Genomic DNA, 13,533 nt, shown 5'->3' with positions numbered 1-13,533 from the left:
TGAATCAATTTGTAATATAAAGCGAATATGCATAGTTCAACAGAATCTTAGTACATACTCATCAGTATCAAATAACCTAGTTTTTTTCCATAGTGAATTAACTTTGACAGGAAAGCAAATCATCTCCAGCAGTACATTTTCTTCTTGAGAGAAATATTTTTCTTTGAGACTAACAGCAAGTGATATACAAAAGGTGTTAGAAAAGAAAGATTAACAAAATATTTCAAGCATCAAGTCATGGTCTGTGCAGTAAAAACAGTGGTCTGAAACCAGTTCGTAAGCACTGAAAAAATGCAAACCTCATACCAAAAGTGTTTTTATCACATGAAACTATACTGGTTTCCTTCACTTGTCAAATGTATGCAACTTGACACAACCATTTCTCTTTCATCTTTTAGCACCAGCAGTTGCATTTGACAAGGTCAATGGCCAAAGGATTTTTCTGTTTTACAAAATGCAATGAATTTCCAGAAGTGAAAGATCCTTTTAAGAAAAGAAAAAAAAAAAGAAAAAAAAATTTTGTTTCTCTGGACTTCTAGTTACAGAAAGTTACCATTATCATCCCCCACCGTGTGTAAGGCACCTAAAATAAGGAGGGAGGGGATATTTTTTCCACAGTTCAAGGTCAAACAGCAAAAAATCAAGAATCGCTCAAAATCAGTAGTAACTTTTTAAAATTAACATGAAGCTGCTGGTTTAGCCTTTAGTTTCCCTTCCAGTGTTGGCTAATTAAAAGCCACTTTAAAAATTCCATTTCTACTCAAGCAGCACATCAAAATGCATTTTAAATACATCACCACCACCTAAGGGCTTTTGATTATTTTTTTTCTAAGCATCACTAAAGATTTCAGCAGCTTTGATCTTCAACCTACTCCAAAGCATAAAAATTCCTCTTCCCAAATGCCCCTGTAACATACTGCTATCAGATAGTTACTGTTTAAGAAGGGCAGACATGTCAAAAGGTAGAACTCAAAAGCCATTCTGGAGTTAACTTTCTTTCAAAAAGTAAAATAAACTAGAGTCCAATGCATCATGGGAAAAAGTCTGCTAGACAGAATCTTGATTTTATATGCATTGCACATTTCTTTTTCCAGTCATGGGCCACACAATGTAAGAGAAGGTATGTGCTAAAATACTAAAGATTATACTGGAAAAAAAAAAAATTATGACCCTTGCGCTGATTTGCTAATTTCCAACATCACACACTGCTGACTATTGCTAATAAAGAACTGCTACTACGTTTAATCTACCTAGACTTGTATTAACAATATGCTTTTCTCTCTTGTGCACCAAAACCAGATTTATATGAAATCAATTGCATTGCATCCCAAATTACATTTTCTACCTTAATTTGAAAATACTTCCTGAGGTCAACAGATATTTTTCTTGTTCAGATATGAATTTTAAGCTATTGCTAGACTTCAAAAAGTAACCTACCCACGCCTGATGTTCTCCTAATCAAAATCAACACTGTATTATACAATAACTTTAGTTTCTCTGCAATCTATAACTACAGGAAAATAAGTAACATGGCAAGCATTATGAAGCAATATTGATATTGGAATAAATGTTGGTTAATCAATACTCATCCATATTAACCTAAATCTTTATAGTATGCTCTTGTGATTAAGATTACTGATGGCTGATTGCCACTGTAAAGGCAACACCTGGCAATGACAAACACATCAATAATTTAATGACAGCACTGCACAAGCTAGACTATGTATCAAACGGATTGAGAGGCATTAGGATGTGAGAGTTCCTCTCTTTTTTGAGAAGCTAGCTCTAGAAATGAAGTTATACATACGGCCAAAAATTCTTTAAGACGGTCTTCAATGCTTCCCTTGTGGATGGTGAATAAAGCCGCAGCAATCTGGTTGATAGCTTTCGCCAAGCAATGAATGTTGTTGCAATGCCCTAAACAAAAACATATACAAATTACCTCAGCATCATGTTCGAAAGTGACAGTATTCTTTGGAAAATACCACCAAAGATTAAATAGACTTGTCACAGTGAAAGACAGAACTTGTAGCATCTTACACAACAGGAGCAAAGTACTCTTTCACACTGAACTTGGTATCAGGAAAGCCACCAGATGTACAGATCTCTCTTCTGAATGCTGTAATGGTCACAACCACCACCTGACAAAGATCCCCGTGGCTTTTAGAAATCAGGAGAAAGAATGTATTGGAAGTTTACTTGGTTTCTACAAAACCTGAGAGTATTACCACTTGACTAGGCTAAAAATACATGTGCAAGCGGATTTTTTCAAGCTAGTTGGCTATTTTTCTTCCCTCTGTGTAAATGAACAAGTCATCATGCCCAGACGGCATTCACCCGAGAGATATACAGGAACTCAAGAACAGAACTGTCAAATTGCTAATTGCCGTACGTAACATCTTGCCTAAAATTCACCCTGGCTTCAGAGGCCTGGAAGGTGATTAAATGACACTAGTTTTCAAAGAGAGCAGAACTGCTCCTCAGTAAGCCTAAGATCTCTTCTAGGCAAATTAAGTCAAATCTACCACTTTAAAACAAAATGAATAGATACCTGGGCAAATACCTTGGGAAAGTGCTAGCATATGAGGAGGAAGTGGTCTTTGAAGAAGTTAACAAGTATTCAAGCATGCAAACACTGCTGATTCTTAGCAATTCTTTTTGACCATTGCTGAGCATTGAGCTCATTTTTTCATTCGGTCATTTATCATAACTCCAAGGTCATGCTTGAGTAGCAAGGTCAGCTAGACCCCATCACTCCACGTGAGGAAAATTAATTTTTCTTCCCCCATGCATATCACTGTTGTTACTTAAAATGAATTTTATCTGTCATTTTATTGCCCAATTTACTCAGTGTCATATTATCGATCTGCAGCTCTTCACTCCTCGAATACCCTCAATAACTTTGCATGATATGAAAAGTTTCTCACCTCACTCTTCAGCCCCACCTCTGGGTGGTCTATGAATATGCTGACTAATAGGTCCCAGCAAAGATCCCTGTGGATCTCCACCAGCAGGCCCCCCAGAGCTGATACTCCCACTCCGTCTTCTATTTTAATTAAATATTGCCACATGAATATGCTAGTCCAAAAAAAGAACAGATCACTTTTCTTGAACATCAGTTAAGAACATGTTTTCTGCTTAATTCTGCTGATTTAAATTTATATTTGTTTTTGAAGTGACTTCATTTTTATGTCTCAGAGACTGTCGAAAAAGCATCAGCAAGGGAATTCAACTGAGAAACTGCTGTCTTCCAACCTGCAACAGGTTTCAAGTATTTAGAAAAGGCTATGCCTCTTGCAGGCTAGTGTTCTGCTCTAGCCTCTAGACAACAAATTAGTCCTCTAGCCTGATATTTGACTAGCAGTTCAGATTTCTTACTGGGAACAAAGTAAAGGTCTGTTAGAATCTGAGCCTTTATCTGGAAGAAACAGGCTTGATCTTGAAGTAGGCAGAGAGAACGCAGACATTGCTCAAGCTGTCCAAGAACTGTCTGTATTTGGGAGGCATGTCTTGCCAGATTAGAAAGCTGAAACTCCTTCAAATCTGTGACTTGTTGATGGATAAATTCAGGATTTGTCCAGGGAATTTACTTCATAAAAAGCAGTATTTATTAAGTTCTCATTCTGGAAACAGCACCTATATTAAGTGTCTAAAGCCATACGTTCTACAGTAAGGGCAGAACACAACAAAAAAATAATATTATGCAAGGAAGGCAGAACTGACAAGGTCTATTCTGTTTGTTCAGTTCAGTAGAGTGAACATATTTTATGTATTCCTTTTGCCAGACTCTTTTCCTCTCAATGAAAGAGATTCCACTCAGTGAAGAATTACATAATACAAAGGCCACATCTTATAAAATCAGTAGCAACTCCTAATACGGGCTTATTTGAGTTCTAGATGTAACTTCTCTCCAGTCACAGTTTTATGAGAACTTATTAACTGTACTTACTTTAAGAACTCACTTTGAAACAAGGCTTTGCCTGACTTCATGTTAAGAGTTACTGAATGTAAATGAAATCACAGAAACTGGACTATTTAAACTACGTGATATAAAACAGACAGAAGATAAGAATTATCTGCTGTTTCAGCCTACTAAGAACCTGAGGACTAAGAGGGTCCTTGGAAGATAGTGGAGTTTGAGTAAGGCAAACCTGCATGAGCCCTAACCTGCTGGTGAACCTCTAGCTAGCCTGACTCATGTTCTTAGAAAGAAATCTGCAGAGGGGTGAATGTGAAAATATAATCACCATTAAAAACTTTTAGTACTGTCCCCCTGGCAAGCAGTACAAGTTTTGAGACTCTACAGTAGATGAGACAGTTTTGGAGGAGAAACTGGTGGCAGAAAGTGCTTCCACAGGATTTATTTTACAGAACTATAAACAAGTAATATTTAAGAGATGTGGTCTTAAACACACATAAGCAAATTCATTTGGCCTGAGTGGAGAAAACCAACCTGATGCCCCTCACCAATCACATTTGATATTCCCCGCGCTTGCCTATATTCTGAGATTTTCATTCAGCCATCATGACTTTGAAAAACCTCACAAAAGGTGGTAGAAATACTATAAGAGTGCAGATAACATGAAACAACTCTGTAGGTTATAGATTGTTCTCCCTGTTCATCAGAAAAAGCTGTTAAATTTAAAATTCGTAAGTTTTCAAATCAATGTTCCAGTTCTACTCAATGCAGAGATTTATCCAACTTTTTCACAATTGGCAAAAGGCTACACTGTCTGTTTAAAATGAAACTAGAGTTAACAGATCCCTAACCTCTCAAAACTAGAGAAAACGTTAATCAACCCAATTTAAAACAACAGTCTTGGTTCTCTCAAAAACGTGATCTGCATACTACACTAAGTGATACAGGCTTTCAGAATTTTTGGTCTTTTTTCCTAGTACTTTAAATTTTCAGAAGTCAGTTCAGACATTCTTTGAGAGATAAATTTTCACTGGGTCAAAAATAACGCAACTTAAAAAAACCCCAAAAACCCACCAAAACCTAAAAAACACCACCACAGACCAAGAAACAAAAAAACCCCCACATTGTACCCAGTAAATGGATGCAGAATAAACATGGTCTTTTATGTGAGTCACGCTACACATCACAAAGGAAATAGCTTGAACAGCTGAAAGGTGACTTTTGTGTGTGTTGGAACAGTTTTGTCAGTCTTTTTTTTAACTTAATTTTGTCTGAAAGAACTTTTTTTTGTGGATTACATGCAAAGAACTTCCTTGATGCAAAGATTTATTTATTTTTTTTTTTAAAATAAGAAAGTTGAACTACTGCATAGGATATAATTCTGTTCACAGCCTACAGGTTCCAGATTCTGTTTTCAAAACTTCATGCTTAGTAGTATGAACAGCATATTAAATACAGAAAAGACACCTTGTATGAGTGGCCCAAAGGCAATGCAGAGATTACTAAAACATCTATACTATTACATAAGAAGTCTCACACTAGTTAATGTAGAATGTATGCTCTAGCAATTTCACATATTAGGATGAGATTGCCCCCTACAGTATCCGAACTGTTCTTAAAATCTCAGGTAGAAGACTCATTTTTCATAGAAAGTTATCTCAAACAAGAATTAAGTAAATGCTTTTTAAAGTAACTTTCAGGAGAACTTCACTGGATTAGGGCTAACTGATTTTAAAATTTTGTTCATTAAAACACATAGGAAAATATTTAAAGCAAAAGTATTCAAGAAACTACCAGGACCATTATGAAGAAAGCATTCACAGCAAATACTTAGCTGACTCTACATTACCTTCAATGGCGGGGCTATACTGAGACATCACATTACTAGCCAAAGTTGGCAAGGAGACTGCCACGAAGACCATGAGAAGGCAAGCAATTTTATATTCTTCTTCAGGACTAATGTTTTCTAAAAACAAAACCAAAGTTCTTTAATTAAAGAAGTCATCAAAGTATTTCAACTGCAGGTAGTTTAGAAGATAAAAAGTTTGACCAAACTAAAATTTAAACCCATCAACAAAAAAAACTCAATGTCTGCATTGTGAAAGGAGGAATATTATGTCAAGTCTTGCCAAAAGACACAGGGTGGAGCTTCAAAATGTCCAGCTTGCTGTCTACAAGAATGAAGGGAAGCTGCTGCCACTCTATCATTTCTAACCATTTAGTTACTAAGACTTTAATACGGTAAAGCAGAATACTCTTTTTACAAGCTGGTATAAATCCAGTTATTGCGCTGAGGTGAGGAGAGCTTCTCTTGCACTCTCTCTTTGGTATAATGAGCAGAAAGGGATGTGCACTCGCCTCAATTCATACTAAAACCTTGCGTTTTCGAAAGTGGCAGTATCACCACACATTAGCGTAAGATTAGTTTAAAAAAAGTCAACAGTTGGTGAAATACAGTACTTATATCTGTACAAACTGAATTACTAAAAGCAACATACTTCAAACTGCAAAGAATCAAAATACAAGATCCTAACCAATCATGAAAATATACAGAAACTCCGTCCTGTTCACCCAGCTTAAACATTTCACAGCTGCACCACAATGAAAATCACCTATTTAAAATGCCATTTCAGATACTAGCCATCTTTCAAAGACAGACCTACGTATATTATACACACAACGTATATAAAACAAATACTTTTTTTTTTTTTAAAAGCTACACAAAGAAATTGTGCTTGACACTTAAGTTTGAATATTAAAATGCCCCTTGAAATTAGCTGTATTTTCCCCTCCCAAAATAACTACCATTAAAGCAAGAAAAAATAACTTAGGTAGCATTTAAAATATTCACGATCTGATTATAACATTAACCATCCATGAGACAGAGGCAAAAAAAGGCAATAAAGTGCTCAGCAAGGAAGATAGGGGAAAAAAGTTGAAGACTGTCAAAAAGCACTTAAGAGTCTTAATTCATGCCTTTGAACCTGTCAGAGTAAACAAAACTGAAAAGCTTAGACAGTGGTGCTTTAAAGCAAGTAAGAGGAAGCACTATACATGTTGGAACATTAAGATGTTTATTTTACCATGTTTCCCCTTGTAAGCTCCATGTTAACACTTGTATAACAGACCAGTAACAAATGTTGTGAAATTCATGAAGTGCACTCAGCCGTCATTTCAGCTCCTAATACCTATCTACGTGACACAGATTTGTTATAGATCTCTACAACAAAACTGATCATGTCCGTAGTTGTTCACAATAGAGTCCTATTTTCATCGTCCTTAAATTACAGCGGTTTTCACCAAGAGCTATTAAACTCCTTCAACATTGACTTGTTATTCTTTTCTAGGTCAACAAGTTAATTCTTATGTGGTTGAAAAGATTCTCAAGCTAACACATCAGCAGGGAGCAGGCACAAATAATTCATGTTCTTATGCCATTTATGGAGTTCATTGAAGGAATACAAAGGACCCAAGATACAAAAGTCTCCTCCTAGCACTTTAAACACTTCCATGCCTGGGTGCATTTATTTTTTTTGCTCCTCCTATTTCTTTTTTTTTTTAACACTTTTTAAGTTTTAACTTCTTACCTGATTTTTGGGAAGACAGTGCTACAACCAAGGCAGGATCAATCTCACAAGGCAATCCAGCAGCTGATGACAGTTCATATACATTCATTGCCACCTGAGGATCACAAGAAAGATATTTACAAAAAAGACAACATTGAATGCTTTTTGTGTGAATATGATGAGGCACAGTTTTGTTATCATGTTTAAAATGTCCACATTAGAGTTTGAGGCACTAAGGAATTTCAGAGACTTGGCTAAAATGAGATGAAGAGACTCTAGGTTTTTGTTTGTTTCTAACCTACACTCAACAGCTGGGTCAGTACTTCATGTACTAGATTATAACTTTTTTTGTCAAGCCAAACAAAGCTTGTATACTTTTCTACATTACCTCCAAAGCAAACATCCTGACTTCCAATTGGCTGTTTCTACATCTTTCTTCACTGTTCAAAAGAAACTAACAGATTTCCTCTATCAGAGCTGAAGTATCGGCTAACATCTGCAAATACAGCATTTTTAGACAAAAGCCAAAAGTCACTATCTGGTGAAACATTAGTAAGGCAGAAATCTTACAACATTCAAATTTGATACAGATTCAGTATCCAGTGATTCCAAGTGCCAAGAATTAAGACTCTAAGTGGCCCTAACTCTCGGAGAAACTAAGAGCATCTTGAAATGTATTCCATTTTCCAGTCTGCCCCAGACTGTATCTTCTGTTGCCATTAACAAACGTTCAACACAATTCTTCTCTCTTTCCCGAATTTACATTTTGGACAAAGTATGTGAAGCTGTACTTCAGACGAATCTCTGCAAAAGCAGGTTTATATCAAATACAAAGGACTATGGGAAAAGCTAGCAATGTGTCTTACTGCTGTTAATATTTGAGAAGTTTTACACTTTGCCTGTAAATTCTCACATACAGATGCACATAGGGGATATCGCGCAAACTATCCTTATTTGTGTGCTCCAGCCTGGCTGCCCAAGGGCAAGTTCTGATATGAAAAGCATACAGTGTTATTTGCACAGTGCTACGCTGTCAGCAGGACGTACGATACTAGCTTGAGTCCTGCATTAAAAGAATTACAGAGCAATTCACAACAAACTGGTTGAGGAGCAACAGTGGAACAAATGCAAGCCTGTTTCTAGAAGCCCATATAGACATCTCAACAATTTAATATTAATAATAATCAAATAAAGGAAGAACAAATCCCCATTTTGCCAGTCACCCCAAATCATAAGTTTCAGGGATACTAAAATAAAAACAACATTTCATAATAAGTGTTTATTTCATCAACAGCTTTAAAGCTGTTTATGTTTTGCCTCGTAAATTCAATACATAGGAAATTACTATGTTATTACGTCCTAAAATATGCCCAATTGGGCAATTGTCCCAATTCATTGTACAAAGCCTTGTAAAGATCTGTCTGTTGACAGGCCTTCATTTAAGAAAAAAAAAGTCTGCCTTATTGTCCCAAAAGAAGCCTTTGTTGCCTACAGTTGCACTGCTGTTATGTCACAAGGCCAGGAGAAGGCTCAGACAATGAGCTGCGGATCGTCCACAGGGCTCAATTGTTAGCAGGCTCATAGCACGGTTCCAGCCCTTCCAAGAATCTGTTTTCAAGACAAAGCTCTGGCAGAGCTGGGGGGCAGCACATATCAGAGTTCCCAGTATTACCACTAGGCACTATGGACAAGACTACAGAGATTTGGCTCCTTCTCTACACACAGTCCTCCAACATTATCCAAGGCAAGCTATGTACTCTCAAACAAGCCTACATGGCATCACGCCACACCACAAGACGTGACATCTACGCTTGCTATCACGCGAACACCAGCATGGTGGACTGTACCACAGCACTTAAATTTTATTTCAGACACTTCGAACTTTGAAAGACACATACAAAATAGGTATATTTATGAATCACAGCTGAACTACAGCAGACCCAGAGAAGGCCAACAGCCAAATATTACGTGAAGCAGAGGCAAGTAGGTAGTGCTACGTGGCACGAGCCAGAGAACAGTCCTCAGCATGGTTTTATTTAACAGAAGATAGCATTTTGCCATGCAATTATTCCAGCAACTGCAAATTCTCCAGTAACTCCCAGAAGAGAAGCAGCAACTACTATGCTTTCTCGTATCTGCTTACACAAATGTGTTCAGTGGTGTCTTTAGAGACCCACTGAGGTGTTTAAAATGATCTGTTATCATCAGCTTAAAAATATCAATGGTAAAATACTGTCTTCAATGATTACTGTTGCAGCCTTTATCCCACTCTATTTTTCAGCACCCCGTTGATACCAGAGAGTGTAAGATGCTTTCTGAAAAGTTCAAGCAAAGTAGACAGTGAACTTCCCTTCTCATCTCTTCTGCATGCCGATTCCTCAAATTCAATAATGGAACGTGATGCTTTGGCAATCAATGATTTTCTCTGTAACTATAGGTGAGAATTTTAGAAAGGCTTTTCCTGAGAAGTGCAAAGGCAACTTGCATCATTTTTATACAATTTTTATCATGAGCCGGTATCCCTGAGGTTAATTTTCCATAGCATTTCCACACAATTTCTCTATTGTGGTATGAAATTCAGTGTTTTCTGGGACATCAAATATTCATGGCCCGTTTATCAGCATTGCCAGTTTCAAGGAGGATGCGATTATATTTTGAGGTGAAATAGCATGTGTGTGAAACTTCAGTAACTTATCATATTCTTCTTGCAACCTCTGACTCATTTTCAGATAGACTGCTAAACCATGTCTTCTGAAATCACGAGGCCCACCATAATGGACTCTGAACTGTTCTTGTAATGTACTTTTAAAAAGGAGATGTTTTTTATTTAGTGAATCTTTGTACACAATAGAACTTAAATTTCTTTCCTCAAGAGTAAAAGGCAAAATATAAACTTCAAGTTCAGGAATAACAACATATTCAAGCCCTCAAAAACTATAATTTGCTGAAGAGCAGATTTCTAAAAATTGTTCTTGCAAAAGTGAAGCAAGAGTCACACAGTGTATATCCCACTACGCATTTTCTGCACATCAAATTGCCACAATACCATTAAGAAGCTTGCAAACCTTCACAGGCTCCAAGCTCCAGTAAGAGACTGAAAAACCAGCTAGGCTGCAGCTACTGCTCATACGTGTCCAGAAGCCACATGATGTAGCAACAAGTGTTTTTGGATGGAAACACACTACCATTCAGAAGCAAGGCACCTTATTTAGGCTGCTAACTTTTTTTCAAGCATTTCAGACAGTTAAAATCAGACTTGTAGCTATTACATGCACAGAGCTCCAACCACGTACACAGAGTTCTTGAAACACCTGATAAATTTTGTTCTTAATTCTTTCCATGAAATTTCTCAAATGTCATCACAGGCAGATAGTGACTTGTGCTTATCCTATCATCTCTTTTGGTTTTGGTGTGTTGTTGGGTTTTTTGTGCTCTTTTTTTTTTTTTTTCCCCCCCCGCCCCAAACATTAGGAGGCTGCAGATGCACAACTGCTTAGCTTTTTGGGAAAAAAAAAAAAAAGGGTGTTCTTTGTTTCTGGATTTTTCACACTAAGCATGAAAGTCTTGCCTCTTACATATTTTGAGTAAGCTCCAAAAATGACACCATCACCCTTTGGGCCAAACATTACCTTCATGTCAGTCTCTCTTGGAATGTGATCTTTAAAGTCCTCGATGGAACTTACAAGGAAAGGAATGTGGTAGGATAGGACCTAAGAGACACAAACACACACAAAATGAAGAAAAAAATACTTCCCATGTTAATGATCAATTAGACACTAGACACTACTATTATTTTACTGGACTTACTGATTTTTTTTAAATGAGTTACTATTTTATGTATATGGATTTGTTTGTAGATTTAAGACATTAAAGCTTAATAAATGCAAAGTTAAGCTGTTTACAAACAAAGCGCAATGAAAGCTTTTAAAATGTACTAAACACAGAAAACATTGAGAGGTATGCTCAAACTAAAGCCTGTATGTTTTAATGTAACATTTCTCTGAACAGTACTCAAAAAGTAGATTGCCCCACCCCCAACTTGTAATTCAAAGTTCAGTTATGACTGAGTATTGCCATTTTACCCACATGCCAACCATTTAAGAGCTGGCATTCCTAAACAGTGAAGCTTCAAATGCAGTATCATTCCATTAAATAAAACATAATGAAAATTATTCAGAACAAATGCAGTTATTTCTTACATCTCTAAGTGCTTCCTGTGCCAACGACCGAAAAGACAAGATAACACCAATAATCGTCATTCTCTTCAAAACACTGTCAACAGCTGAAGAGAAATAAGAACAATAGTGAACAAGAACCTGTTGATGTTTACAAGCTCAATTCTTCAAAAGAGAAAGAAAACATTTTAAAAAGGTACTGAAACAATGGCATTCCTAAAAAGAACCAAAATAAGCAGTTCTAAAGCAAGTTTTTATAGCCAAGTTGACAATGGGATTTTCAGTAGAAGACTATCCTGTTAACCACTTCATGGAATGAAGCCTGTTACACACAGCTGATAATACTGGGTGTTACCACTAGTTCTGTGTTTTCTTGAGATCAAAAAAGTCTCTTTATAATTATTATTTTTGTTAAAAATAATTACTTGTTAGTTACACATAAAAATCCTTCCAAAGAAGGCAGTAATTTACACTGTGATGGAATCAAATGAGAAACTTAGCAAATCTTATGGGTCAGGATTAAAGGGAGGGCAGGGACAGGTGACATTATAATGGGGGTCTGCTACAGGCCACCCGACCATGAAGACCAAGCGGAGCAGGTCCTCTCTAGACAGACAGGAGCTGCCTCACATTGACAAGCTCTGGTCCTCATGGGGGACTTCAACTACCCCAGTATCTGTTGGAGGGACAACATGGCAGGGCATAAGCAATCCAGGAGGTTCCTGGAATGCATTAATGATAACTTCCTTCTCCAAATGATAGAGAAGCCAACGAGGAAAGGTGCTTTGCTGGACCTTCTTCTCACCAACAAGGAGGGGTTGGTGGGGAATGTGAAGCTCAAGGGCAGTCTCAGCTGCAGCGAACATGAAAGGATCCTCAGGGCAGCAAGGAGGGCGCACAGTAAGCTCACTACCCCAGGCTTCAGGAGAGCAGACTTTGGCCACTTCAAGGAGCTGCTTAGTAGAGAACCATGGGATAAACGCCTGGAGGGAAGAGGGGCCCAAGAAAGCTGTTAATATTCAAAGATCACCTTCTCCAAGCTCAGGAGCGATGATGTATCCCAACAAAGAAGAAGTCAAGCAAAAAAACCAGGAGGTCTGCATGGATGAACAAGGAGCTCCTGGACAAACTCGGACACAAAACAGAAGCCTACAGAGCATGGATGGAAGGACAGGTAGCCTGGGAAGAAGACATAGAAACTGTCCAAGTAGCCAGGGGTCAGGTTAGGAAAGCTAAAGCCCTGATAGAATTAAATCTGGCCAGGGACATCAAGGGCAACAAGAAAAGCCTCTATAGGTTTCCCCTCTAGGGAAAATGTGGACCCTCTCCAGAAGGAAAAGGGAGACCTGGTTACCGGGGACATGGAGAAGGCTGGGGTACTCAATGACTTTTTTTCCTCAGTCTTCACCAGCAAGTGCTCCAGCCACACTGCCCAAGTCGCAGAAGGCAAAGGCAAGGACTACGAGTATGAAGAACTGCCCACTGAAGATGATCAGATTCAAGACCACTTAAGGAACCTGAAGATGCACAAGTCCACGGGACCTGATGAGATGCATCTCAACTGGCGGATGAGTTGCTAAGCTTCTATCCCTCATATCTGAGAAGTCATGGTAGTTCGGGGAAATTCCCACTGACTGGAAAAGAGGAAATCTAACATCCATTTTTAAAAAAAGAAAAAAGGAAGACCTGGGAAACTACAGTCAGTCTCAGCTCTGGGCCTGACAAGATCATGGAGCAGATCATCCAGGAAACTATGCATAGACACATGGAAAATAAGGAGGTGACTCGTGACAGCCAACTTGGTTTCACTAAGGGCAAACTGTGCCTGACAAAAATCGTGCCTGACAAATGTGGGGGCCTTCTAAGACAGCGT

General features: G+C 37.9%; 1 protein-coding gene across 1 annotated transcript in view; it reads right to left on the bottom strand.

Annotated features, from left to right (window-relative positions):
• NCKAP1 (NCK-associated protein 1) overlaps nucleotides 1–13,533 on the bottom strand; it is a 56,498-nt gene that overhangs the window by 2,747 nt on the left and 40,218 nt on the right. Inside the window, exons 25-29 of the mRNA XM_009705175.1 lie at nucleotides 11,685–11,767; nucleotides 11,115–11,195; nucleotides 7,507–7,600; nucleotides 5,769–5,885; nucleotides 1,808–1,917 (exon numbers count right to left, since the gene is read on the bottom strand). Coding sequence (XP_009703477.1) covers nucleotides 1,808–1,917; nucleotides 5,769–5,885; nucleotides 7,507–7,600; nucleotides 11,115–11,195; nucleotides 11,685–11,767 — 485 coding nt within the window. The remainder of the gene's footprint in view (nucleotides 1–1,807; nucleotides 1,918–5,768; nucleotides 5,886–7,506; nucleotides 7,601–11,114; nucleotides 11,196–11,684; nucleotides 11,768–13,533) is intronic.

The sequence above is a fragment of the Cariama cristata genome, unplaced genomic scaffold (assembly GCF_000690535.1).
Source record: "Cariama cristata isolate BGI_N322 unplaced genomic scaffold, ASM69053v1 scaffold11078, whole genome shotgun sequence".
Taxonomy (NCBI): domain Eukaryota; kingdom Metazoa; phylum Chordata; class Aves; order Cariamiformes; family Cariamidae; genus Cariama; species Cariama cristata.
The sequence above is the reverse complement of the archived record's forward strand: the minus strand, read 5'-3'. Positions and strand labels throughout refer to the sequence as shown.